Raw genomic sequence first — 25,257 nt, forward strand, 5'->3', positions numbered from 1 at the left:
TAGAGAAACAGTGGCACTGCAGTGGTGCTAAGGTGGGAGGTGTTGCCACCAAATGAGGAAGGTTCACCAAAAGTTAGACTAGCTACACAAATTTGATTTAGCTTAGATCTGTGTCCAGAATGAAACTAAGTCCTGTCCTCTTAGAAGTAACTCTGCCACATCTCTGCTTCAAGAAGCCTTATTCTAGGTTTAATTCTGTCCTGTCCTGTCCTGGTTGAGAACAAGGAAACTAGCTTAAGCATTTTCAGGACCTTGGAGAGCTCAGTGCAGATAACCATGATTGAACTAACTATAAGACAGTGTTTCTCAACCTTGGCATGTTTAAGATGGGTGGACTTCAACTTCCAGAATTTCCCAGCCAGCCATGCTAAGAGCTGTTGTTCCAGCACGTGTCCAAGCTCAACCCATAAGTTAAGACTAAAAAGCCAGCAGTTCCTCAGTACCATTCCCACTTGCTAGTGCGTTGATTGAAAGATCTTCTCATCTCTTCTGCATGGCTGGACAATCACAGGAACCATGCAAAAACCTGAATTTGAGCTTTTATATGAAATGAAAACTACAGCCTCAAGCTTGGAAGGCACAGAAAGAGGTCCTAAAGGCTTCCCTTGAATCAGGTTAGCCTGCAGTTCCCCAGAGTCTGTATCCTGGCAATTACGGGTAAGTTGCCTGGGACTCTCCAGACCCTGCTGAACATCCAGTTCTAGCAGCCTCAGCCAGCAATGCCACCGGTGGCGTGGAATGCTGGAAGATGTAGATCAAATCCAAATACGAAAAGTGCAAAACACCAAATGGTCCAGCCTTATGTGTTCTAATTTATTAATATCACAAATGGACAAAAGGGCCAACCATGCTGCTGCTTTATAAGCCTACTTACATCATTTGTAGCATTCCCTTCAGTAAAACATTTTTAAGTTCTTTGTCAGTGACACAACGTTTTTTCAACTCATAAATTTACTTAATCCTTTTTCAGTCGGGCCACCAATGCTCTAATAAAGTTTCTTCTTTACCGTTCATTACTGACTATCTCCTTTTTCTTCTTGGAGGAGGTCTCACCACCCAATTTCCCAAGCAACCTAAATTTGCATATAGAGCTCTGTTCCCAACATTTTTCTGCTTCCCACTAGAGCAGTTTTATCTTGGGACATTGTGTGTGCATGCGGTGCTGGATCTTTTAAGTGAATAATTGACAAGAATTAAGGCTTCCCAGGATACATCCTGGGCCTTCCCTGATCAAGATTCTTCTGCACAATAAAATGGATGATGTTGGGGGTAGGACTTCCCTCTCTGAGGCTTCAGAAATCTGATTATCATCTGAAAAAGTAGATTTATCTGTACCCTTAAATTCTGAGTTGTATTCTAATCAGTTCCCTTGACATAAGATATGCCACTTACTACTGGGGAAGACTTTGGGTTAAAACCTTTGATTCAAGGAAGTGGTACAAACAATGTTACATAGAGATGGATGACTCTACACCCAAACCAGCACTTTTGTCATATTCATAACCATGTCTGCAGGGCATGGTCAAAAAAGTCACAATGGCAGCCACACAACACACATACAAAATTGGTGGGGCTTTAATTGCAACATCATGGCCCTATGGACACCTCTGTAACCAATGAAATGTCTATTTACTGGACTTGGTCGCAACACTTTTCACATGGGATGGACCAATTTTTTGCACAATTTATATCATTTGCATAATGATGTCATTACCCAAATAATGTAGACGGATGCAAATGATGTAATTTGTATCATGGATAATAGCATCATTATAGAAATGATACAAACCAGCGTGGGTGGGTACCGTTCCTCTTAATGGACCATCTTTAATAACGGCAACTTCCTCCCTCCAATTAGTCCATTAAAATGAGGTTTCACTGTATTAATAAAATAGTACACATTGGCTGTTCTTGTGGAATAGCTAATCCAGGCCAGTGAAAGACTTGATGGTTGCATTTCCTCAACAAGTGAATCTTGCTTAGTTTTAAACTTGGTTCATTTTTTTGTAGCTTAGTATGATCTGTGAACTTAGACTATTTGGCTAATTAATGGTTCTATGTACTGTGTGAATCCAGAAAATGGGTTCATTCATTAACCTGGTCCTGTGCTTCATGTCTTAAATTAGGTGCACAATTTGGGGCACTTCCCTTCTTATATTTTGATTTAGTTTGCAGGACTGCCTCTTTTGGCTAGCACAATGGGGCCACAATGGGCTGCTTCATCCCATCTTTATCACCTTCTATAGCGGTAAAGCAAGAGAAGCAACCCTCAGACCTCATGTAATGTCACCCCCATTTTTGAGAAGCCCTCTCCCAGATGGTACCACCAAAATAACAATTCCCAGCTGCCTGTATTTTTACTTAATTTTACTAAAAACAACAACAAGCAACCAAATCAGAGTGGAAAAGTCTCTGGTAGGCTAAAGGTGCTAACTTTTGAGTTGTTCAGAAAACCCTCCAGAGGGTTTCATCCCTGCTCCTTCAGATGACATCAGCCCATCTCTGCCATGCCTTCTACAGTTGCCAAGAAGCAATAAATGAAACATACCCCTAGCTGTACAAAGGCTGCTCTGCCCTGCTCTCCCCACCCACCCCTGCCATAAAGACACAGCAACGTTGGCATCTTTGAAATGACTCTGCCCTCACCTGAGGCATCTTGGTATCTCCCTCCAGGAAGAAGGAGATCCTTCCAAGCTGCCCCAGTTCCCTTCATTTCAACCTCATTAGCAGCTTGGAAACACACAACACACACTCCCCGCCCACAAACTGCCTCTCTGCAAGCTCCCGAAATCCCATCCTCCCCCCCTCCTGACACACATTGATGTCCACCCAGCACGTGCCAGTTTTAAGCGGGATTGCCCTTAATTGTCCTGCTTGGGGGAGGGGGGGCGACCGCTTAAGGCAATGAATCATTTCAAAACGGGCCCAGGCGGAGGGGAGATATTGCACCTGCCTCTCCTGTGACCTTTGCTCCCTAGCTGCCAATCACTATCATGGCAAGTTGCCAGGGAAACTGAGACATCTCCCCCCCCCCTTTCCACCCAGAGTGCATGGATGGCCTTGGAGGAGTAATTATCTATATTCGCCTCTCTGCCTTTGTTATGGGGCAAGGCGTTGCGGGCAGGTTCTATTCACTGGAGGGGACGGAAACAAAAAAGAAGCTCTTCAGAGTCCCTGAGCGTGCTTGTATGAGTGTGTGTGTGTGTGAGAGTGCGCGCATGAGAGAGAGAGAAAAGCAGATCCCACAAGCTCCATCATGAATCTGATGCTGGAGAGACTCAGCATCTTCTTGGCGACGGCTGATTTAAGTGATACCTCAAGGGTCTCTCTAAGCATGTTTCCAAAACAGATTGTGCCCATCAAAGAACCACATTGTATAAAAAGAACGCAATGTTAAGCCACAAGAAGGGGGGTGGGGCTGAAAGCACCAGTTTTTCAGGAAGCTGCTGAAAGAGGCTAAGCTCCCGAGGATGGAGACCAGCGGAGCTCCTGAGGAAGAACCTTCTGTGCATAAAGGTGGAAAAAGAAGCTCTACTGGATCCACCTGAACATCTGTCAGGCTAGAGCTGCATAACGTGGGAAAGCAAAGCAACACAATCCCCTGCCCAAGCCTTCAGAAATTGTTACTAATAATATATATATATATATATATATATATATGTATGTATGTATGTATGTATGTATTTGTTTTTAACGTGATGGAAGAGGAAAGGTATTAAATACGTAACAGATATAATCACCTTCACTGTAGTTCTTAATCTGAAAATGGAAAGGAAACCATATGCAGTTTTATGTTCTGACCCCATCCAGTTTTTGGAATGCAGCTACAATACTGGTGGACCCAAGTGAAGGCCAAGGGTGGCCCTCAACCCACCTTTGATCTAAGACAATATCCCATTTCCTACACTGGGCAACCAAATGCTTCCATAGAATAGACCTTTGTTTCCATTGTTCTTCAGAGACAGTATTCCCTCTTAATTCTGCCATCTATAAGGTGGAGATTTCAGAAAGCCATCATGGTTAGTAGCTATCTTCCATGAAGTTTGTCTCAGCCCCCTTAAAGAACTAGTGTCCATAGGTCTGCTATCTGCATATTCCATTGTTCAGGAGCTATACAGAAAAGGCCCTGTTCTTTACAGATTCTAAAGTTAACAGTTGCAACCTTTCATCAGGGCTTTATTTGCCAATCAAAATACCAATAATAGAATATAGCAACCACATACATAACAAAACAATCACAAGGAGACTCCCACTCAACCAGTCCCCAAAGCCTGAGGGAAGAGCCAGGTCTTAATGGGTTTCCTAAAGGTGAGTTGTGGCCTGTCATATCCCGGAAGGGAGATCATCCCAGAGAACAGGGGCAACCACAGAAAAGACACACTTCCTAGGCCCCATAAGATGACAAGATTTAAAAGAAGGAACCTGGAGCATGCCCTCCCTGTGGGTCAACCTTCCCAGGTAGACCAGACAGGAAACATGGCCAGATGAGCTAATTCTACTTTATTGTAAGGCCACATTAACAGAATCTTGCAAGACTGAAAGTACAAATCTCCAGCCATCTCTTTTACAGCCTGAGAAGTTAGGAAGGTTGTTTCTGAGTTTCTTTCTCTTCCCGTTATGCAGCTGTGGGCTATTCGCTCTCTTATCTGATCGTTCCCTAGGCATCATCTCCTCTCCCATCTCCCAAGGTCATTCCCACATACCATTACATCATGAGAGTGTGTCGGGCAGGCAGATGTTCTTGGGAGAAGGTGGTCCCTCAAGTAAATATTGTGCTTGGCTTATGGGGCCTGACTTTTGGTACACCCTGTATGTAATTTATTGCTGAGCCAGCATCTGGGAATTAGGAGAATTACAGTCCTAGACAGCAGCTAGTGCTGGAAGCTTGGCCTAGAGTCCAGAGCACTTAGGGCATTATAGATCAAGAGCTATACTATTTTGTTCAAGCATAAGTAATAGCTCCTTTAAAAATGAAGCATGTCTGAAAACATGGAATGCAAGTAACAATACCTTCCTGGTATAATTAGACTGCCACTTCAAACTTCTGTTGGTTAATGAGGCCCTACAAGAAAAAGCTGAAGGCATTAAGATATTTAGCCTGAAGAAGAGATTATTAAGAGGCAACATGTTAGTGAAAATATCTGAAGAATTGTCCTACTCTAACAAGGCTCCAGAGCATAGAATTCAAATCCCATGGGAAATGAAGAAAAAAGGGGTTTTGACCTAGCAATTATAAGAACTTCTTAACATCCAAACAGTTCAGTAGTGAACCAGGTTGGTGTAGTGGTTAAAGACCCTAGGCTAGAAACCAGGAGACCATGAATTCTAGCCCACCCTGAAGCACAAAGCCAGCTGGATGACTTTGAACCAGTCCCTCTCTCTCAGTCCTAGAAAGAACATTTCCAAAAAAATGTCACCAAGAAAACTGCACAGACTTGAATAAATACTGAATCAAACACATACACACAGACAAGCAAACTGATTAAAAATAAATTTATGCATTTCTGGGGGAAAACTAGTTATATTTGCAAGATGCGCCATGAGCTGGATTGGTGTGTCAGGCAAAACCATAACCTCCACAGTAGTGGGCTTGAGGGGTTCAGTTTTAGCCTGGAAGAGCCCTACATTGTTTTAAATTAAACTACCTCTCCTGGTCAGCCATGTTGGACAAACACGGAAGAGAGAGTTAACCCCCCCCCACACACTTCTTTCCACTGGCAGAGGAATGAAGATGTAGAACAGTTCTGCAAAAATTAGGCTTTTCTAGGAATTCTGTCTCTACGTTTACTTTTTATCCCTTGAACATGGAAGAAGTGGGGTGGGTGAAGGAAACTTTGTGTTGCTGGTGACAATTGGGTGGTTGTGAATGTTTGACCCTAACAGTTAAACTGCCAGATGTACAAGCTGGGTTTAGAAAAGGCAGAGGAACTAGGGACCAAATTGCCAATATCCGATGGATAATGGAAAAAGCCAGGGAGTTTCAGAAAAACATATATTTCTGTTTTATTGACTATTCTAAAGCCTTTGACTGTGTGGACCATAAATTGTGGCAAGTTCTTAGTGGTATGGGGATACCAAGTCATCTTGTATGCCTCCTGAAGAATCTGTATAACGACCAAGTAGCAACAGTAAGAACAGAACACGGAACAACGGACTGGTTTAAGATTGGGAAAGGAGTATGGCAGGGCTGTATACTCTCACCCTACCTATTCAACTTGTACACAGAACACATCATGCAACATGCTGGGCTTGAGGAATCCAAGGCTGGAGTTAAAATCGCTGGAGGAAACATTAACAATCTCAGATATACAGATGATACCACTTTGATGGCTGAAAGCGAAGAGGAACTGAGGAGCCTTATGACAAAGGTGAAAGAAGAAAGTGCAAAAGCTGGCTTGCAGCTAAACCTCAAAAAAACCAAGATTATGGCAACCAGCTTGATTGATAACTGGCAAATAGAGGGAGAAAATGTAGAAGCAGTGAAAGACTTTGTATTTCTAGGTGCAAAGATTACTGCAGATGCTGACTGCAGTCAGGAAATCAGAAGACGCTTAATCCTTGGGAGAAGAGCAATGACAAATCTCGATAAAATAGTTAAGAGCAGAGACATCACACTGACAACAAAGGTCTGCATAGTTAAAGCAATGGTGTTCCCCGTAGTAACATATGGCTGCGAGAGCTGGACGACAAGGAAGGCTGAGAGAAGGAAGATAGATGCTTTGGAACTGTGGTGTTGGAGGAAAATTCTGAGAGTGCCTTGGACTGCAAGAAGATCAAACCAGTCCATCCTCCAGGAAATAAAGCCAGACTGCTCACTTGAGGGAATGCTATTAAAGGCAAAACTGAAATACTTTGGCCACATAATGAGAAGACAGGACACCCTGGAGAAGATGCTGATGCTAGGGAGAGTGGAGGGCAAAAGGAAGAGGGGCCGACCAAGGGCAAGGTGGATGGATGATATTCTAGAGGTGACGGACTCGTCCTTGGGGGAGCTGGGGGTGTTGACAACCAAGAGGAAGTTCTGGCATGGGCTGGTCCATGAAGTCACAAAGAGTCAGAAGCGACTAAACGAATAAACAACAACAACAAACAGTTTAAAAAAGTGTGGCAGCTGAGATCCAATCAAAGATGGCAATTTTCCATTTACTTGGGGCATATGTGATCATGCATCACCAGTCTATGAAGATATTTTCTGCAGAAGAGCTGCTAACTGGGCCAGCTGTGTGATAAGAAGATAGTCACCACAACTGTATAGTTAATTTCCTAACTCTAACAACCAACCCCTGTTAACGAACTCCAGCTTTAGGAATAACTACACTGCCTTCCTAATGGGACTACAACTCAGTTGTAGAGCACAGGTTTTGCATGAAGAAGGTCCCAGGTTCAGTTCCAACATCTCCAATTTAGAATGCTGGAATAAATCTGTGCCTTACAGAATTGATGCCAAGCAGAGTCAACCACAATCATATAAAAGGTAGCACCATAGTCCAATGCCTCCATCTCCTGCCCCCACCTATCCCATAATGCTCCTATACCTGTTCATATGTTGCCTTGGATCTTAAGGCTGATTCCAACTGCTCTGCTCCAATAGTGTAGATGGCTGAGCGATACTGTGTTCCACTGTCTTTGTACTGCTTCATTCCTGGAAGAAAATGAGGCCACAACAATGCATGTTATCAGACAGAAGATGACCCAACAGATTCACATTGCTGAGCTTTCTTCATCCCACTTCAACCTGTGTAATAAACAGCTCCATGGGAAAAAAGTATTATCCGTATTTCCATTTTATCCGTATCAGTAAAATAAGTGAAAACAGTCAGAAAATGTAGTGCTAGATGGATCAGTGGTTTGACTCAATAGAAAGTAACTTTTTTTTCATTCTGAAGTTCCTCCTGAATTTAGGGTCTAACGTTTTAAAGGTCATCTATTTCACAAATTTGATTTCTGTATCCATATCCAATTTTTCTTTCCTGGAAAAATATCAGGGACCACTAAACCCAGGATGACCATTTCCAAAGTGGCAACATGCACAGTTCCTACATCTGCTAGAAAGCTATGAATTCAGCAAAAATTGCAGCTTTTCACCAAAATTAAATATCAAAGAGAAAAGATTTCCTGTGACATCTTACAGACTACACATTTATTATTGCCTTTCTGGATCAACCCACTCTTGAATTTGATGAACTCCGATCTAGAAAAAGTTCCCCAATAATAAGATACCACAGGATGTCACTGTTTTTGCTGCAAAAGATGAACATGAACATACAGTATACTTATCTAACAAAGGATCAGTACCATACAATAACATGCACAAGCTTTTCCTTCAAGAGCAAATAGAAAATAAAGTAGGAATCACTCAAATGCAACAGAATACATAGGTCGGCTGGGTGACCTTGGGCCAGTCCCTCCCTCTCAGCCCAAGAGCCAATCAGGCGTGGTATGAGAGTTCTAGTCCCGCCTTAGGCACGAAAGCCGGCTGGGTGACCTTGGGCCAGTTGCTCTCTCTCAGCCCAACTTACCTCACAGGGTTGCTGTTGTGGGGAAAATAGGAGGAGGAAGGAGTATTAGGTATGTTCACTGCCTTGAGTTATTTATAAAAACAATAAAGGCAGGATAGAAAATAAATAAAATTAAATAAAATTAAAATTATAACCACTGATATCATTCACTCATAAATCCACTTGATCCATCCTCAGATAGAGCATTGCAACAAAATTGCCATTTACTATCACTGGGAGAGTCTTAAATCTTAATCCCAAATTCAGAGGCAGTAAATGGAAAAGGCCTGCCTGAAGTGGGGCTCTTGGTAAGTAGGATGGGGCTGCCTGCCAACAGTGGTATGGCTAAAGAGGTGGGAAGGGATAGAGCCAAAAGTGGGTGATGTTTTTCCTTCCCAAACAGCTGGATGCCAGGGAAGGAACAGATTACTCTTGCCAGAGGTCATCACTGATGGCTTGTAAAGGACATCTGAAATTAGATCAATTGCTCCCCGTGAGTCTATGAGCTACAGGTTACACATCCCTGGACCTCAAAAAGCTAAACAAGGTTGGATATGGATGGGAGACCATTACAAATGGGAGACCATTAGGAAGCTTCAGGACTGTAGGATAGACAGTCCCAAAGTAAAATAAAAAAGCTCACAAGAAGGCAGTGGCAACTCATTTCCATACTACTGCAAGAAGATTGCCCGGATGGGGCCATGTAGGTCACCAGGAGTCAAGCTTGACTTAAAGAAAAAATTACCTTTTTCTTTTGTGCCTGACAATGTCACTAGGGAGAGCAGTCACCAATGTTCCCCAGCTACAGGGCATCTCCTTTGAAATCTAGCACACAATGGCTGCGGGGGGCACAATGCTTCTCCTCCCCACGTGCTCACTCCCTAATATGCCATCTACACTGGCAACGTTACTCATTAAAACACAAACACACCATTACACACCCAAAGGAGGGCCCAGCCGTGACACACAGTGAATGCTAATTTCCTCATTAAAATTACACTTCATTACAAAAATGCTCGGTCTTCCTAAGGCCTTCAACCCTCCCCCCGCTGTTGCTCAGTGTTGACGTGAGGTGGGTTACAAACAGCCCTCCACCCCTCCACTTCCTCTAGTTATTAAAAAAAGAAGGGGGGGAGGAGAGAAACATTAGAAATCCCCATCACCCTCTTCTTACAACTGAACCTCTCCTATCTCAGCAGAAGCTCCACTATGAGCTTCACCTTTCCTGGCCCCTGGTGGGGAGGTGGGAGAAGCCATTTAAAGAGACACAGTAGCCTGAAAAATGAGGTTGGCTTATAAAATCAAGAGGGGTATGTGATTTCCTAAGAGAAAACATCTGCCTTGGGTGTTTGGAGCAAGTCAGCCTGGAGGAATTAGGTATTCTTTGGCTAGAACCATCAATGAAGCTCAGCAAAAAAATAATAATAATGAAAAAATGGTATGACGAGGAAGAAGAGGAAGATTGACCCAACTCAATGGGGTGTATTCAGAATGATCCAAGTGGCTTTCCGTTCAGGCATTGCATCTATCTAGAACTGGGTGTCTGTTGCATTGCAGATTTTCAGGCTAACAAGAGGCAGGCAATCTTGGAATCTCTGAAGCTTCCTGCTCTTGGGCCATTCAGCTCAATATTGCCTACTCCGCAGTATCGTGCAGGTGGGACAAGAAATCCCTTTTCTTTCTTTCCGGAGGACAATCTTGATTGTTAGGATTGAATCTGGTTTTTAAAGCTGCATTTAAATATTTTGGGGTGTGTGGTACAGATTTCACATACATACCTACTCAAAATCATGGGAAACCATGACACCGATTTTCAGCAACTGTGCTACTGAAACTCACTGGTGAAGGCCAACACAAGAAGGTTTCCACAGAATGTGGTCCGAGACCCATAAGTTGCCTAAACGTAACTAAACAGGTCTTTGATTGGTCCAGGTATAGCAGTGTTTATCAGTCCTTAAGCATCTAAAAATATAATATTAAGATCCTGTATAATATAAAATCATAGAACTAAGAAAGGCAAAACTCCATCAGTAGGTTCAAAAGACACGAGGAATAGGAAGTTAAGAACCAAATATGAAAAGAGGACAAAAATGTACCATTATATGAGAACAGAGACACACACACACACTCATCACATACTAAATTATGTTCTTCCTCCTTCAGTGCAGTTATAGTAACTATTGATAACTTAAGATTCTTATAAAATCAGCCCAGCCTCATTTCCTCCGAAACAGTTGGTCTATAGTTCTCTTCCTTCCCAGCCACTATGGCTGTTAATAGACCAACCTTTTTCTAATTAGTGTCTCCCATAATTGGCCATGCTGATTGAAGAATGATAGGAGCTGTAGTCCAAGATGCCTGGAGGGTACCATACCAGCAAAGCCGCCTTAGGACTGCTTCCGAACATAATTCCTCCCAATTTGCTAGAGTATTGCTTATACTGCTTATAATTCAACAGGAGTAAATAGTTGCAAAAGACTGACTTCCCACATTACACCTTCTCTGACCCTAGGTTTTACCCTGGGTTGGATCATGGTTCTCCCAGAAAAATCGAAGGAGCTTTTCATAGCTGATCTTCTGTGGGTCAAACACCACTCGGACCACCTCCGCATGTCCTGTCATCCCTGGAAACAGAATGGAGAAAACCATGAAATTAGAGCTTTCCTTGAGCCTTGTTAGCTGTTATAACCAATGGAAGTTCACCCAGTTGTTGGGTCCTATTGATGCTGCTGAGCCTTCTGTCTTGCAAATGATATTCTATGCTACAAAAGCAACACAGACTATTGATAGCAAGCCACAACCCTGACACACCAAGGAAGGTCCAAGTTTGCCAACCAGTTACACCACAGTTGCCAACCCAGTTATCAGAGTCAGCAAAGCTGTGGGACTCCATAAGGACAAGTAAATGGTTATTAGCACAGTGGGTGCTCTTGAAAAGCAAGTACGAAAGAACTTCTTTTTTGCTGTCTTTGATCTATTATATTGTTAAGCTAAAGTAGGACACTTTCTGCACTGGCTCAACACCTCTTTGCACTTTGGATAATTTGGAGGCTGGTGTTTTTGTGGCCTTTTCTTCATCTCCACCATCTCTGCCTTAAAAGCAGGGGGAAGGGGGGCATATTTCAAAGTTTTATTGTGGCAAAAGCCCTAAAGATATCCAGCTGAAACTTGGCAGGGCTAACATCCTCTAAAGCAGTGTTTCTCAAACTTGGCAACTTTAAGATGGGTGGACTTCAACTCCCAGAATTCCCCAGCCAGCCATGCTGCTCTAAAGAGTCCATCGGTTTGCTTTCAAAACTCAAGAGGTAAACTCCAAAAATCAAATTAGGGCCAACACACACAGGACTAAAGGTAGGTTCAGGAGCATCAAGGTGATGGCTGTAACTGCACAATTGAATCCCCGCCCCTTCCATACCCATTGTAAAAAAGGACAGTGGCAGTTGTCATCTTGACTTTTTTGACTCCTTTTCCTGCAAAAGTTAGAGCAAAGGTAAAGAGCTGGTGGTAACCCTGCCCAAAAGCTAGGGTGCACCTAGTATGCCCAGAAACACCACTACTCCATGAGTTGCACCAGCTCCCAGGAGGCTTCCAGGTGAAATTCAAGATGCTGGTTGTCACCTATAAAGCCCTCCATGGTGCAGGGCTAGGTTATCTGGAGGACTGCCTATATCTGCAGGAGTTGCTTTGAGGCAGAGTCATCTAATGGGACCTTGCTGCACCTCCCCTTCAGAATAAGCTTCACCAAGTTTGGGTGGCCCTGACCCTGTTAGGAGAGCTGCGAAGACCTGGCATTTTACCCATGCACTCGGCTGGATGGTACACGAGCTCATCCTACGGTGCGAATGATTGCTTGAGCTCAGCTATGTGTCTGATGGTGCTTTAGTGTATTGGCTTTATATGTTTTGTTTTCTTTTTATTTTGATTGATATATGCCACCCAGAGTCCAAAATCATGAGTAGGGCAGCATTATACACATTTCTTAACTAAACAAATCAGTCCCCAGTACTGGAAGAGGAGGGACCATGAGAAGCTATAAGAACTAGGTGGAAAGCTGAAGACCATTTCTCCCATTGCTTCTTCCCAAAGGCCTTGACGCCATTTTTTTCCCCATTTAAGGCAATGTGGTCCAAGCTAGAGTGAACTTGTTCAGTGGGAGCTCATCTATAAAGCAGGATTAATGTCAGCAAATACAGAGTCTTGTCACAGTACTGTCAGCCACTGCCCTTCCAAAATGTTGTCACTCAAAAGCCCAAATGGACCACGTGTCTTCTTCTTTTTGTTTAAGCAGATGATATTCATACCACATATTAAGCAGCACTGCAGGGGTTAATCTTGAGCCTTCATCCCACTTGGAAGCACTTGACACATTCCCATTAGATTAATATCTCCTGTCTAAAGGAGGAACTTCTCCTTTCACTATGGCACCCCCATCCCCCCATGGACTTAGAAATTCTCATCAGAGATGCATTTCCCTGGAGCGGTTTCTAGTTAATTTTGCTCAAGCACGCCTGCTGACCCTCCCATGGTAATTAGGAGGGGAAAAAGGGGTGGGGGTGGCGGGGTTGATGTTCAATTCCATAGGCAACCAGGCAAGAAGCTGAGTGAGCAATCCATGCATACTATGCTGGGCCCTATACGCAGGCAAATGAGAAGCGGGTGGAGAGGGGATCACCAGGCAGTATAAAGAAGAGACTGGTGGTGGGTGGGTGGGAAAAACAAGGCTTCTACTCACTGGCTCTTCTGCTACAAGAGAAGCAAAAGGGGACCACCCGAGGGAGGTGACATAGGACTGTCTGATTCTCCAAAACACAATGCACTGGAAGCAATAATGTAATGCATTCCCCGTCCCCCCAAATTCTACTGGAGATGTTCCAAGGTAGTGGTTTCCAGGTATGCTGGACTACTAAACCCATCACATGCAGTCCCTGGTCGCTGGGTATGACCTTGGCCTTCTAATCCAGGGACTGCATCAGTGAAGGCCTGGGGAGCATTCATGCTCTTCTATGGCAGAGGTCTGCAACAAGAGCAGCCCCCAAGTCAGCCTGCTTCAATCAGGTTCAAACATGCCAACTTGCACAGCTACGTTATCTCTGCCCTCTGCTGCACCCAAGGGGGAACTGCACACCTGCATGACAACTATCCCATATCTTAGCAAAGTGGCATAAGAAGCTGGAAGCAGGAAGGATGAGGGTCAAAAGACAGGTAGGTCACAAATTCAGTATCTCCATCCCAAAACTGCCTGAACTAGATCCTCTCCAGATCCATTAACGTAGAGAGAGTAAGGAAGATGACCTTGATGGAGATATGCAAGAACCATTACCTAGGCAAAAGGGGCTGAAACATTTTCTGTGTCCAGAATGTCCAGATAACATTCGGAACCCGCTGAGGAAGACACCACCCTGATTCACTGGAGTATAAGAAGGGGGGAGCGGGTTTAGCACAATCAGAGAATTGCAAGATTCTGATATTATAGCCAATCTCAACAAAAGTGGTTGTAGCCTTCCTGGGGAGTTGAGTTCCTGGTTCTGGTCTACCTAGTTGGGCAGACAGTTAAATTCCCATAACGTGATGCCAACCAACAGTGTCCTTCCTAGACGAGAACTGCCTTGAAGTCCAAGAAGTACTGAGTCAAGAAAGGTTGCCATGGCCTCCATTGGACAAACTCAAACCTGCTGGGGCATTTTTCTGCTTTCCTGAAAGCCACTCCTTCTCCCCCTTTCAGCAAACAGTGAATAACAAGGCTCTTAAAAGGGATTCATGCTAGCAGAAAAATGAAAGAAGAAATCATCCCTGCTATCCTTATTTAATGGAAGTTGGTGGCAACTGTCCCTTTACCATTTTGCATTGGCTAAACAACTTGTTGCCACTTACACTGAATGCAGAAGACCTTTCAAAATTCTTCCTCAAATTAGTGGGCAGAGAAATAGTGGGGGGTGGGGGTGGGGTTGTAATTTGTCCAGGGGAAGGAGAAGTTCACCAGCAATTTCTCAAAGGCAGGACTTCCCTTTGATGGTGCCAGTAGGAGCTACTGAAAAAGCTCAATGGGAGGAATCTGTCCTGATGAAGCACAAGAATCCAAGGAAGCTGCAGATTTCAGAGAAGATCATACAGGGCATTTACATGCACACCCCTTGGCCGCTCTATAATTAAGTGCAGGAATATCATGCTCCCTTCACAAGAGTTTATTCCACAGTGGCCCCCTCCTTATATAATAGCATTGTATGGGGAAAGATTTGGCCCCCTCCTTTGTTGCCTCCAGCACCCCAATCAGTATACCCCTGATTTACCTGAAAATATAAGCGGCAAGATAAAGGTTGGGAGATATGTACTACCTGCCGATCGGACAGATTAATTATTTAAGAGAGATGTGTAAATGATTGTGTGTGTGTGTGCGTGTCATTCAGCAAGCAAAAGAGATTGTCTCCCCTCCTGCAATATTGTCTTAATACCCAGAATATAGATGACAGATGTGGTGAATATTTCTTTCAGACAGATAATCTTCCACACCCACACTCAAAATGCTTTTGCAGTTAAGCTGCAAAACTGTCTGCTCTGATTTCTGCTGGGTCCAGACTGAGAAGGGAGGATTAGCTTTGCCAATAAACGCATCTGCCTCCTGTGGAAGGCAAGAGAAGAGACAAGTGTTCCGCTCTGATGCTCATAAAAGGCAAAGCTGCCTCTAAGGATGTTCAAAACTCACTGATCCAGGAACAGCACAGTCTAGGACAGTGTTTCTTGGCCTCAGGAACTTTAAGATGTGTGGACTTCAACTCCCAGAATTCCCCAGCCAGCATGTTGGAGTTGAAGTCCACACATGTTAAAGTTCCTGAGGCTGAGAAACACTGGTCTAGGAGGAGGTCCATCATATTTCAAAGGGGAATGGAACATTCCGGAGTTCTCCAGATCATTCCAGAGTTCCACGGAACATTCCATTCCCCAAATGGTGCATTTTGCAAATCCCTCCCTTGCCCATCCTGTAGCTGCTTGATAGCAGAGGTAGGTAGGGAACCAGGCCACAGGGTTGCCTTGCCTGGAACCTCCATTCAGTGGGGCCAGCAATATGATGTCCTTACTGGAGTAGACAGGTGAATATTTAGGAACCCTTTTTGCCAGGTTTGGAGGGTAGATTAAAGGGTGAAATTGGTACCTCAAGCCATTTTGGCCCTGAAGACTCCCCCAAACTGGAGAACTGTCTTAAAGGAGACTTACTATAAAGATTTTGCTCCTTTGGTCCCTCCAAAGTTCTGAAAATGGATAAAAATGGGAATATTTTAGCCTTTCCTCACTGGGAGGAATTGGGAGGCCACATCTGGGCTACAGGCCACCCTGTCTTGAATTCTACCATGGAAACTCCAGTGAGTACTCAATAATGGTCTGGAGTGCACCATCTATTGACAAGCTTGGCATCCTGGTACAGTGAACCATAGTAACTCTTGGCATAGTCCTGGACATGGGTGAACTTTGGGAAGTTCATAAAAATAAAATCACCAAATAGCTGTGTTCACACAAAACCTTAAATTTTACACAGTGAACAATAAACTAACCATTACCCTGTTCTATAATAGGAATAAAGATCTGAACTTAAATGTTAAATTAACCAAATGGTTGGATTTGCACAAAAAGTTAAACCACATATAAACATAAAACCCTACCAAAGTTCTAACAAAACATGCTTAGTGTGTTATTCAATTGTGAGGACAGATTCATGTCATGAAAGGATGCAGCTGCTTTAAGAAGTAGCAGGTGGATGCCACTCCTACAAGCTGAGTGGCATATTTTTTGGAATTGAAGCCAAAGCTCTGCACAATCCTGTTTTGTAACTGACTTGGTTAAGCATGTAGTGGGTCATAGCAATATAATATAAAATTGAAAAACTTTCAGAAAATCAAGGCAACTGAGTTCCAACTTATTTCCTTTGTTTCAGTTGGGGAGAAAATAAAGAGACCCTTACATGGGACTGAGTCTTGTGTGCAGAAGTCCTCCCACGGGATATAACCTCACAGAGAACGAGATTCCACCCAGAACTCTTCTCAAGCAGGAGACTTACCGCTGCAGACTTCTTTGTAGGTGGGATTGGGGGTGAAGCCTCCTGAGAAGCCCACCTGTGTGGAGAAGACACCCAACAGCTTCCAAAACATTTTTTCTGCTCCCCAGAAACATCCCATGCCTGTGAAGGAAGCAGAGAAAAAGAAAAGTTAACTCAACGAATGAATAACTAAGATGTCCTTGGATGTTCTTTTTGAGATAGTTAAGAGAACAACCTAAGATGAAGATAGTTGCATCTCAGATATTGAGGTATACAGGAATATATTTCTTCAACTTTATCTAGGACTTACTTGTTGTGGCATCTCAACGGTGGAAGTTTATGCTATGGAGCTTTGACTAGTACCTTCTTTCACTTCTTTTTCTTTGTCCATAAGAAGAGTTGCTTCATTCCACATGGATCGAGATTAATTTAAATGTTTTCATTCTTCTGCCTGTTTTCTTTTTTAAAGATTACCTTCTACCTGCTGCATGCAGTGTTTTCAGTTTTTAAAGGTGTTAAATGGTCATATACCTGGACATCCTCACTGAACTGAAAAGCAGTACCTTTATATATGAGTAAAATACGTTTCAAAACCTCTGCAGATTGAACGTAAAGCATGAAAGGGCTCCTTTGTTCCTTCCAGGCAAGTGCATTTGGCTTGATTAATACAGGCAGTCCTCAACTTACAACAGCAATTGGGACCAGAATTTCCATCGCTAAGCGATGTGATGGCAATCCCTGAAGTCCTGGTTGCTGTCGTTAACTGCATCCCATGGTTGTTAGGCAAAGCAACTTCCTGCTAGCTTCCCACAACCAACTTCAGTGGAGAAGCCAGCAGGAAGATGCGAGTTCCCAGCCCACAGGAGGTAAGTGGCTGCTAGCAGGTGGGGGAGTGAGTGAGAGGGTGCACGTGAGTGCAGGGAAGGATTGGGGAGGGTGTGCGGGGGTGTGAGGGAAGGTCAGGGAGGGTGCAAGGGGATGCGCAAGTGGTGCCACGTGGGTGAGGAAGGGTCAGGTTGAGGAGACTTACCCAGTGACTTGTGACCTTCCCTGCCGGCTTTCCCACTGAGTTTCTGGGGAAGCCGGCAGGGAAGGTTGCAAATGGCAATCATGTGATCTCGGGGCACTTGACAACTGGTCACGAGTGTGAATGTGCTGCCAAGGACCCTGATCAAGATCATGTGACAGTGGGGGTGCTGGGACAGCCGGAACTCTGAGGACTGGTTGTAACCACCATTTGTTCAGCGCTGTCATAACTTGGAATAGTCACTGACTGAATGGTTGTAGGTCAAGGACTACCTGTACTCAGATAGGAGCCTAACAGGGAATACAAAGGAAGCAGGCCAGACTGAAGTATAGGTCGTCCTCGTTTAGCAACCACAATTGGGACCAGCAACTCAGCCATTAAGCAAAGTGGTCGCTAAGCGAAACCACAACTGTGCTTATGATCTTCCTTCAGCTTTCTTGTGCTTTACAGATCTGTGAAAGTCATAAATGCAAGGATTGGTCATAAAGTTTCTTTTTCACCACCATCATAACTGCAAATGGGCGCTGTCCAAGGCAGCTTCTAAACAAGGACTACCTGTAAAAAAAAAATCCTGGAAAAGGAAAGTTTAAATCAATTCTGTGCTACTGTCAAAAAACCTACATGGATGTATCTGTGAAGTCACCTGGAGTCAGATTCAGCTTGAAGTAGACCTGGTGTCCATGGATGAGCCACTGAAGGCATCATAAAACAACTGGAAGAGGTACTAATGCCTGTTTGGGATCTTATAGAGGGTGTATTTCTCATCATGGGAAACGTTATAGAATGGAAAGTTGGATTGTCACACTCTGTTTGCAGAAAGTAACAAAGATGATCTTGAAAGAGATAGGCCAAATCCATTACCAAAGTGACAAGGGAAAAAGATGGCTTAAGTCAAAACAAGAAGAAGGCATGCACAAGTGACTCAGGCAGAGAGCTCCCTAATTCACATGAGGGGAGGGGGAGTAAAGCACAGTCAGACACTTGCAAGATTTGGTTACTATACCCAATATTAATAAAAGTAGTTCTAGCCTTCTGTGGAGTTGATTTCTTGGTTTGGTCTACACAGTGGGGCTGACACTCTTTATGAAGTTCCTGCTTTGGAAACTGCCCCCTGATAAGTTTCAATAGCTCAACCCTTCCTTCCTTCCTTCATTCATTCCTTCCTTCCGATGTGTGTCAGTATTTATTTATTTATTTAATCAATTTATATTGCCACCCATCTCAGACTAGTGACTCTGGGCGGCTAACAACAATAAAAACAATAACAAAAATTAAAAATAAATATAAATACAGCTGAGCAATCTAAAAGCCATGGTGTTAACATAACCATGAAACAGGGCCCTTCCCACACTCGGGGCCCCAGACCCGTATGGGCTATTAATAGCTATAAAATGATGATAGTCATTCAAATAAGCAACTAACAGCAAGGCCAGTATCTTTCTAATGCATCAATGGCATTATTTCTTTATTGGTGGTTCCAGAAAGTTTACTTTCTCTTTAAAATTAGAATCTAGGATAGTAGCCCCGAGTGGTGGGGGTGGGGATGTAATTAAATTTGGCCATGAACAAATCATCACTCACCAAATATTGCTGTCTGCATTCCTTCTGGAAATGGAGGATATGTTGGATTTTTATTGACAGCATGGACAGCTGAAAGAAAAAAGCAAAAGAAAGGTCATTAGATGTAGTCCTCGGTTAATGACCATTCATTCAGCATCCATTGAAAGTTAGGATGGCACTGACAAGGACACTTATGGCTGGTCCTTGAAATTGTGGCCATCGCAGTGTCCCCACGGTCACACAATCGCAATTCAGGTGCACAGCAACCAGCTTACAAATACGACAATCGCAGCACCCCGCAGTCATGTGATTGCCATTTATGACCTTCACTGCCAGCTTCCCACAAGCAAAGCCAATGGGGAAGCTGGCAGGAAGTCGGAAGTTGCAGTCACATGAGGTCCTCGCTTAACGACAGCAACCAGGATTGATGAAACTGCTGTTGCTAAGTGGTGCGGTGATGTGACATTGCACTTTACGACCGTGTTGCTTAGTGATGGAATTCCTGTTCCCAGTTACCATCATTAACTGAGGACTAGCTGTATTCTGAACTCTTCAAGGGTTCAAATGTATTGAGGCTGGCCTTCACTTACACTTAGCCTTCATATTCATACATAAAATGAAAAATACTACAAAGCACCAAGATACCTCCACTGGCCTCTTTTCTATGAGAGCAAAACACAAGTCAGCCAGTCCTTTATTACAGTCAATGTCCAAAATTCTACTTAAACAAGGTGGAATTTTGTCTTTTTAGAAATTAAAATATACAACATAAGAGAAAAATAAACAACTAAATAATCAATATTATTGTTTGCCTTGGGTTTTGAAAACAATAAAACAAAATTTGGCCACATTCCAAGAAACCAAATCATATTGGTTAGCTAATAACAGCTATGTATACAATAAATCTGAATGACCCAGAAATTTAGTTAATAAGGGGGATACAAAATGTAGCTGTGCCTTTTTTATAAAATGGGCAGTGCACCAATACAGGGATGGTATTTTCAACTTCCCCTTTACTACAGGAACAAGAATAAGGGATTTTCTTGAGCTTTCCTTCAAGGCAGGCTGTTGGAAGTGGGTTAAAATGTGCTTGGCTTTCCTAAATTTAGGGACAGATATTTAAAAATCTTACTGGTCAAGAAAAGGGAATCTGGCTACTCAAAAAAAAAACATCTCTAGGGAGGTTTACGGTTAATGGAGTGTGTAGGCATGATCGTAATTTCCCTGTCAGGTTTTTGCATGAGAAGTAAGAATAGGAAGAAATTCATTCAACTCACATGCACATGCAGGCTTCTCTAATTTCACATTTTCAGATGGAAACACAAACCAAATCATGATTATCCTTCCAGGTTAACATTTTTCTGAATTTTGCAATATCGTTCACCAGTTTAAGAAAACAATATACTCATATATAACAGGCACCACTCAACTGGGCAAAATCAAGGAAGCAAGAATTAAAGACTTCAGTAAGATCTCTTTAACGCTAGAATTAGTGGTAAATACTGAAACTTGGAAATTGGAGGGGGGATTTCCAACCCTCCTTTATTCCTGACTTCCTTAAGGTAGAGTCTTTTGAAATGTTTTGAATACTTTCTTCCCAGGTTTCTCACCACCTGGGCCAAGTTGTCATTCATGAAATAAGCTACCAATTCATTCTCCTTCTACCTCAGGGTGTAATGGTTGCCTATTCTAAAACACCATCAGACTCATGAGTAGGAATTCAAAGATATCTGATTTATTAAAGAATAGTATGCAGGATCACAGAGAAAGCTGAGAATGATGAAAGTGCACCAAATGCAAACTAAAAACCCTCGGTGCAGATGAAATCCCTCCCCCCATAGAATCTTCTCAAGTTCACAATCCCAGGTGCTCCTAACGGTTTCTGATGGTGTGCGGGAAAAGTCCTTGAGCAGAGAAAATAACCCAAACACATTCCATTGTACTGATTTCACATATAGAGCTTGGTACAAGGTCTCACAGCAGCTCCCTCCCAAACAGAAACGCACGTCAGCACCATGGCATGTGAAACATTTCGATGTATAAACTACATTGAATCAGTGAACATGACATACTGCCCCCCCCCAAATGAAGAATACATTAAGCAGCAGGCTTCAAAGGATAAGCAAGGTGGAAACGGTTAACTAAATCAGGAGCGTTAACATGGTGGGCAGACACCCATTCAGGATGAGGAAAGTGTTTCCATTGGACCAGATCCTGCAGGGTGCCTCGAAGCTTGCGAGAATCAACGATGTCCTTGACTTCAAAGTGTTGTTGGCCATCAATCATAATTGGAGCAGGAGGAGGTGGTTGAGGGTGCCAACGTGGTGAGTGGTGCACAGGCTTAAGCAAGCTGCAATGGAAAACAGGGTGCAAGCATTTCAAATTGTGAGGCAGGTCCAATTTAACAGTAACTGGATTGACAAGATGAACAACAGGAAAAGGACCAATGAATTTGGGAGCAAGTTTTTTAGAGAGTTGAGGTGATTTGATAAATTTAGTAGATAGATACACCTGATCCCCAACTTTGAAGTCGTGTTGTAAAGAGCGATGCTTATCAGCTTGAGACTTGTAAGCAGCCTGGGCATCAGCCAAAGCTTGTTGAATTACTGGCCAGGAATTAGACAGTTTAACAGCCCAGTCAGACGCAGAACATGTTTGGGAAGGGGGCTGTGGCAGTTCAGGGATGGGAACAAAGTCGTGACCAGAAACCACTCGAAAAGGGGTTTGTCCGGTACTTTGATGCACAGCATTGTTGTAAGCAACTTCAGCAAAAGGTAACAACTCCACCCAATCATCCTGATGGTAGTTAATGTATGCTCTAAGAAACTGTTCAAGAGTGGCATTTAAAATCTCAGTAGAACCGTCAGTCTGTGGATGGGACGATGTGGACAGTGCTTGTTTAGTGCCAATCAATTTTAAAAATGATTTCCAAAATTGGGAAGTAAACTGTGTGCCGCGGTCAGAAATTAAATGGGAGGGGCTACTGCGCTAATTGTGGGGCTGATGGGATGGATGCACATGGAACGAAATGAGCTTGTTTAGAGAAAAAATCCTTTACAACCCAAATGAGAGTTTTCTTCTGACTGGGAGGTAGGTCCACAATGAAATCCATAGAAATCTTGTCCCAGGGGCGGGATGGGCTGGCCACTGGCTGTAGAAGCCCCTGTGGTTTCCCCCCTTTTCGTTTTGACATGGCACAAACAGGACAGGAAGCAACATAGTCTTTTACATTACATCTTAAGGTTGGCCACCAAAATTGACGGTGAACCAAATGCAAGGTTTTGACAAAACCAAAGTGTCCAGCAAGTTTATCATCATGAGAACGCTGCAAAACATCAGCTCTTAAAGTTTTAGGCACATAAAGGCGGTGTTCCACCCACACCAGACCGTTTTCAAAAGAAACATTGTCGCTATTAGCTAGCAACCAAGTGTCAGATTTCAGTGCCTGGAGAAAGTCCTTCTGTAACTGACAAGGAACTTGCACTTTCCGCTTCCCAGACTGGGCTGGGGGCAGGGTTGCCTGCGCACGGGTCTGGCTCCGAGTGACAGCAACGAAGCCCAGTTGTGGTTCAGTGAGAACAGTCCCAACCACATCTGCCACCTGGTCAAGGTCCTGAGGCAAACATGACAAAGCATCGGCCAGAAAGTTTTTCTTTCCCGGAATAAATTTTAACTGGAAGTTAAAGTGACTGAAAAACTGAGCCCAGCGAATCTGTTTAGGGCTGAGACATCATGGGGTGCGGAGGGCTTCCAAATTCCTGTGATCGGTCCAAACCTTGAAAGGGCATTTAGCGCTTTCAAGGAGATGGCGCCAGGTTTCTAAAGCTTCTTTTACAGCAAACACCTCCTTTTCCCAAACATGCCAACGGCGTTCTGTTTCAGAAAATTTCCTGGATAGATAAGCACAGGGTTTTAAGCGATTTTCTGAATCCCTTTGTAACAAAATAGCCCCAATAGAGGAGTCAGAAGCATCAACTTGGACCACAAAGGGGCGCTCAGGATCAGGGTGCTGTAGAATAGGCTCAGCAGTGAAAAGGGTTTTTAATTTCTCAAATGCTGCCTCTTCACCCGGCCAAAATGATTAGTTACCATAGTAACCTTAATCTGTAGTAGAAAACATATTAACACTCCCCTTTTTATACTACAGAATAAGATGCAAACCAATTTGCTTTGTTAACTCTTTGTGTCTAGGTACAGCAAGAGGTTTGGTTAAAATATCAGCAATCATATCTTTTGATTCACAATATTTCAACATTATTTCTCCTTTGCTTATCATATTTTTGATATATTGATTTCTAATATCAATATGTTTTGTCCTATTTTTGCAGGCTTCAGATTTTGCCATAGCAATGCAAGCTTGATTATCCTCATAAACAGTTATAGGCTGGTTCACTTCCATGCCTATGTCTTTTAACAAATGTTTAAACCATATAACCTCATTACAGGTTTGTGTTAGAGAATAAAACTCTGCTTCTGCAGTGGAAAGAGCAACAAGTGTTTGCTTTCTAGAATGCCAGCCTAAGCTAGACCCAGCAAATTGAATTAAAATCCCAGAAGTGGATTTCCTGTCACTGACATCTGCTCCCCAGTCAGAATCGGCAAAAGCCTGCAATTTCTCGGTTCCAGAGGCATTTAGCTTCAGGCAATAATTCTTTGTTCCTTGCAAATACCTCATTAACCTCTTCAGTGCTGCTCTTCCAGTAGATGTAGCCTTCTCTACCTGTCTACTTAAAATGGCCACAGAATTTGAGATATATGGGCGAGAGTGATTTACAATCTACAGTAAACTTCCAATTGCAGATCTATATTTCTCTGTCTCAGTTAATTGTGTTTCTCCTATATCTTTCTGAAAATCTGTTATCATCGGAGTAGAGACTGGTTTAGTCTTGCATATTAAAATCCTCTAGGAGCTTTTGAATTTTACTACGTTGGTTTAACAGAAAGCTACCATCCTTCTCCCTGTGTATTTCTAAACCTAGGTAATTTGTTACAGTTCCAAGGCTTTTTAATGTGAAATGGCTTTTCATGCAAGCTTCAAAATCAAGCCTTTGTTTTTCTGTTGATGTGAACAGCAGCAAATCATCAACATAAATGCACAGATACATACAGCCTTGTTTGTCCTTCTTCATATATACACATGGATCTGCTTTTCCTTTTTCAAAACCAAAATTCTGCAGTTTTTCATCTAATTTTTGGTTCCAGGATCTAGCAGCTTGTTTTAACCCATAGATTGACTTCTGCAGTTCACAGACTAGATTCTCCCCTTTTTCATAGCCAGGGGGTTGCTGCATGTATAATTTGTGGTCTAAATCACCATAGAGAAATGCAGTTTGAATGTCATAGTGGTGAACTGACATTCCTTTCAGTGCAGTAATTTTTAACAGTAATCTAATTGATTCACCTTTAGTAACTGGTGCAAAAGTCTTGTCAAAGTCTAAATCTTTCCTTTGAGTGAACCCTTTTGCAACCAACCTTGCTTTATATTTTTGGATTTTGCCATCAGCATCCCTTTTCAGTTTGAAAACCCACCTGCAACCTAAACAGCGTTCATTGGGAGGTAGATTTACCAGTTTCCATGTTTTATTTTCTTTCAAGGATGCTAACTCCTCTTTCATTGCAGAATGCCAATTTTGTGCAATCTCAGGTGGTCAAGCATTCACTTGTTCTAAAGACTCAGGTTCTGTGAATATGTGAAATGCCTTTACTGTTTCAGCCTGAAAACGTGATGGATTACTTCTCTGAGATCTGCGAGGTAATACAGGGCTTAAATTTTGACTCCAATCACTTTCCTGAGAAGCACCTGTCTCATCGGACAGATCTTCAGTTTGCTTTTCTGGTTTAATGTCCTCATCAGGCAAAAGATCACCATCAGCAAGTCCTTGCTGTTCTCTTGTGGTGGTCAGATCAACTGGAGAGCTAGAATTTAATCTCCCCCAGTTTTGTTCAGCAAAAGAAGCGCTTTTGCTAATTATCAATTTCTCTCCTACTATGAACCTGTAGCTCCTCTGGCTTTGTTCATAGCCAACAAAGATGGCTTTCTTTGTTGTGGGGCCTCCTTTCCTTCTCTGTTGTTTTGGAATATGAACCCAAGCAGTGCTACCAAACACTCTAAGATGGTTTACCTTTGGTTTCACACCATAAAACAA

The 25,257-nt window shown here is 43.0% G+C and overlaps 1 protein-coding gene across 1 annotated transcript in view; it reads right to left on the reverse strand.

The window, feature by feature from the left end:
- The window catches only part of LOC134503707 (mitochondrial peptide methionine sulfoxide reductase-like), a 55,750-nt gene that overhangs the window by 8,232 nt on the left and 22,261 nt on the right, over positions 1-25,257 (reverse strand). The window contains exons 2-5 of the mRNA XM_063312608.1: positions 19,133-19,201; positions 16,546-16,665; positions 11,018-11,122; positions 7,536-7,642 (exon numbers count right to left, since the gene is read on the reverse strand). Of these exons, the coding sequence (XP_063168678.1) occupies positions 7,536-7,642; positions 11,018-11,122; positions 16,546-16,665; positions 19,133-19,201 (401 nt within the window). The remainder of the gene's footprint in view (positions 1-7,535; positions 7,643-11,017; positions 11,123-16,545; positions 16,666-19,132; positions 19,202-25,257) is intronic.

The sequence above is a fragment of the Candoia aspera genome, chromosome 10 (assembly GCF_035149785.1).
Source record: "Candoia aspera isolate rCanAsp1 chromosome 10, rCanAsp1.hap2, whole genome shotgun sequence".
In the NCBI taxonomy this organism is placed as follows: Eukaryota; Metazoa; Chordata; class Lepidosauria; order Squamata; family Boidae; genus Candoia; species Candoia aspera.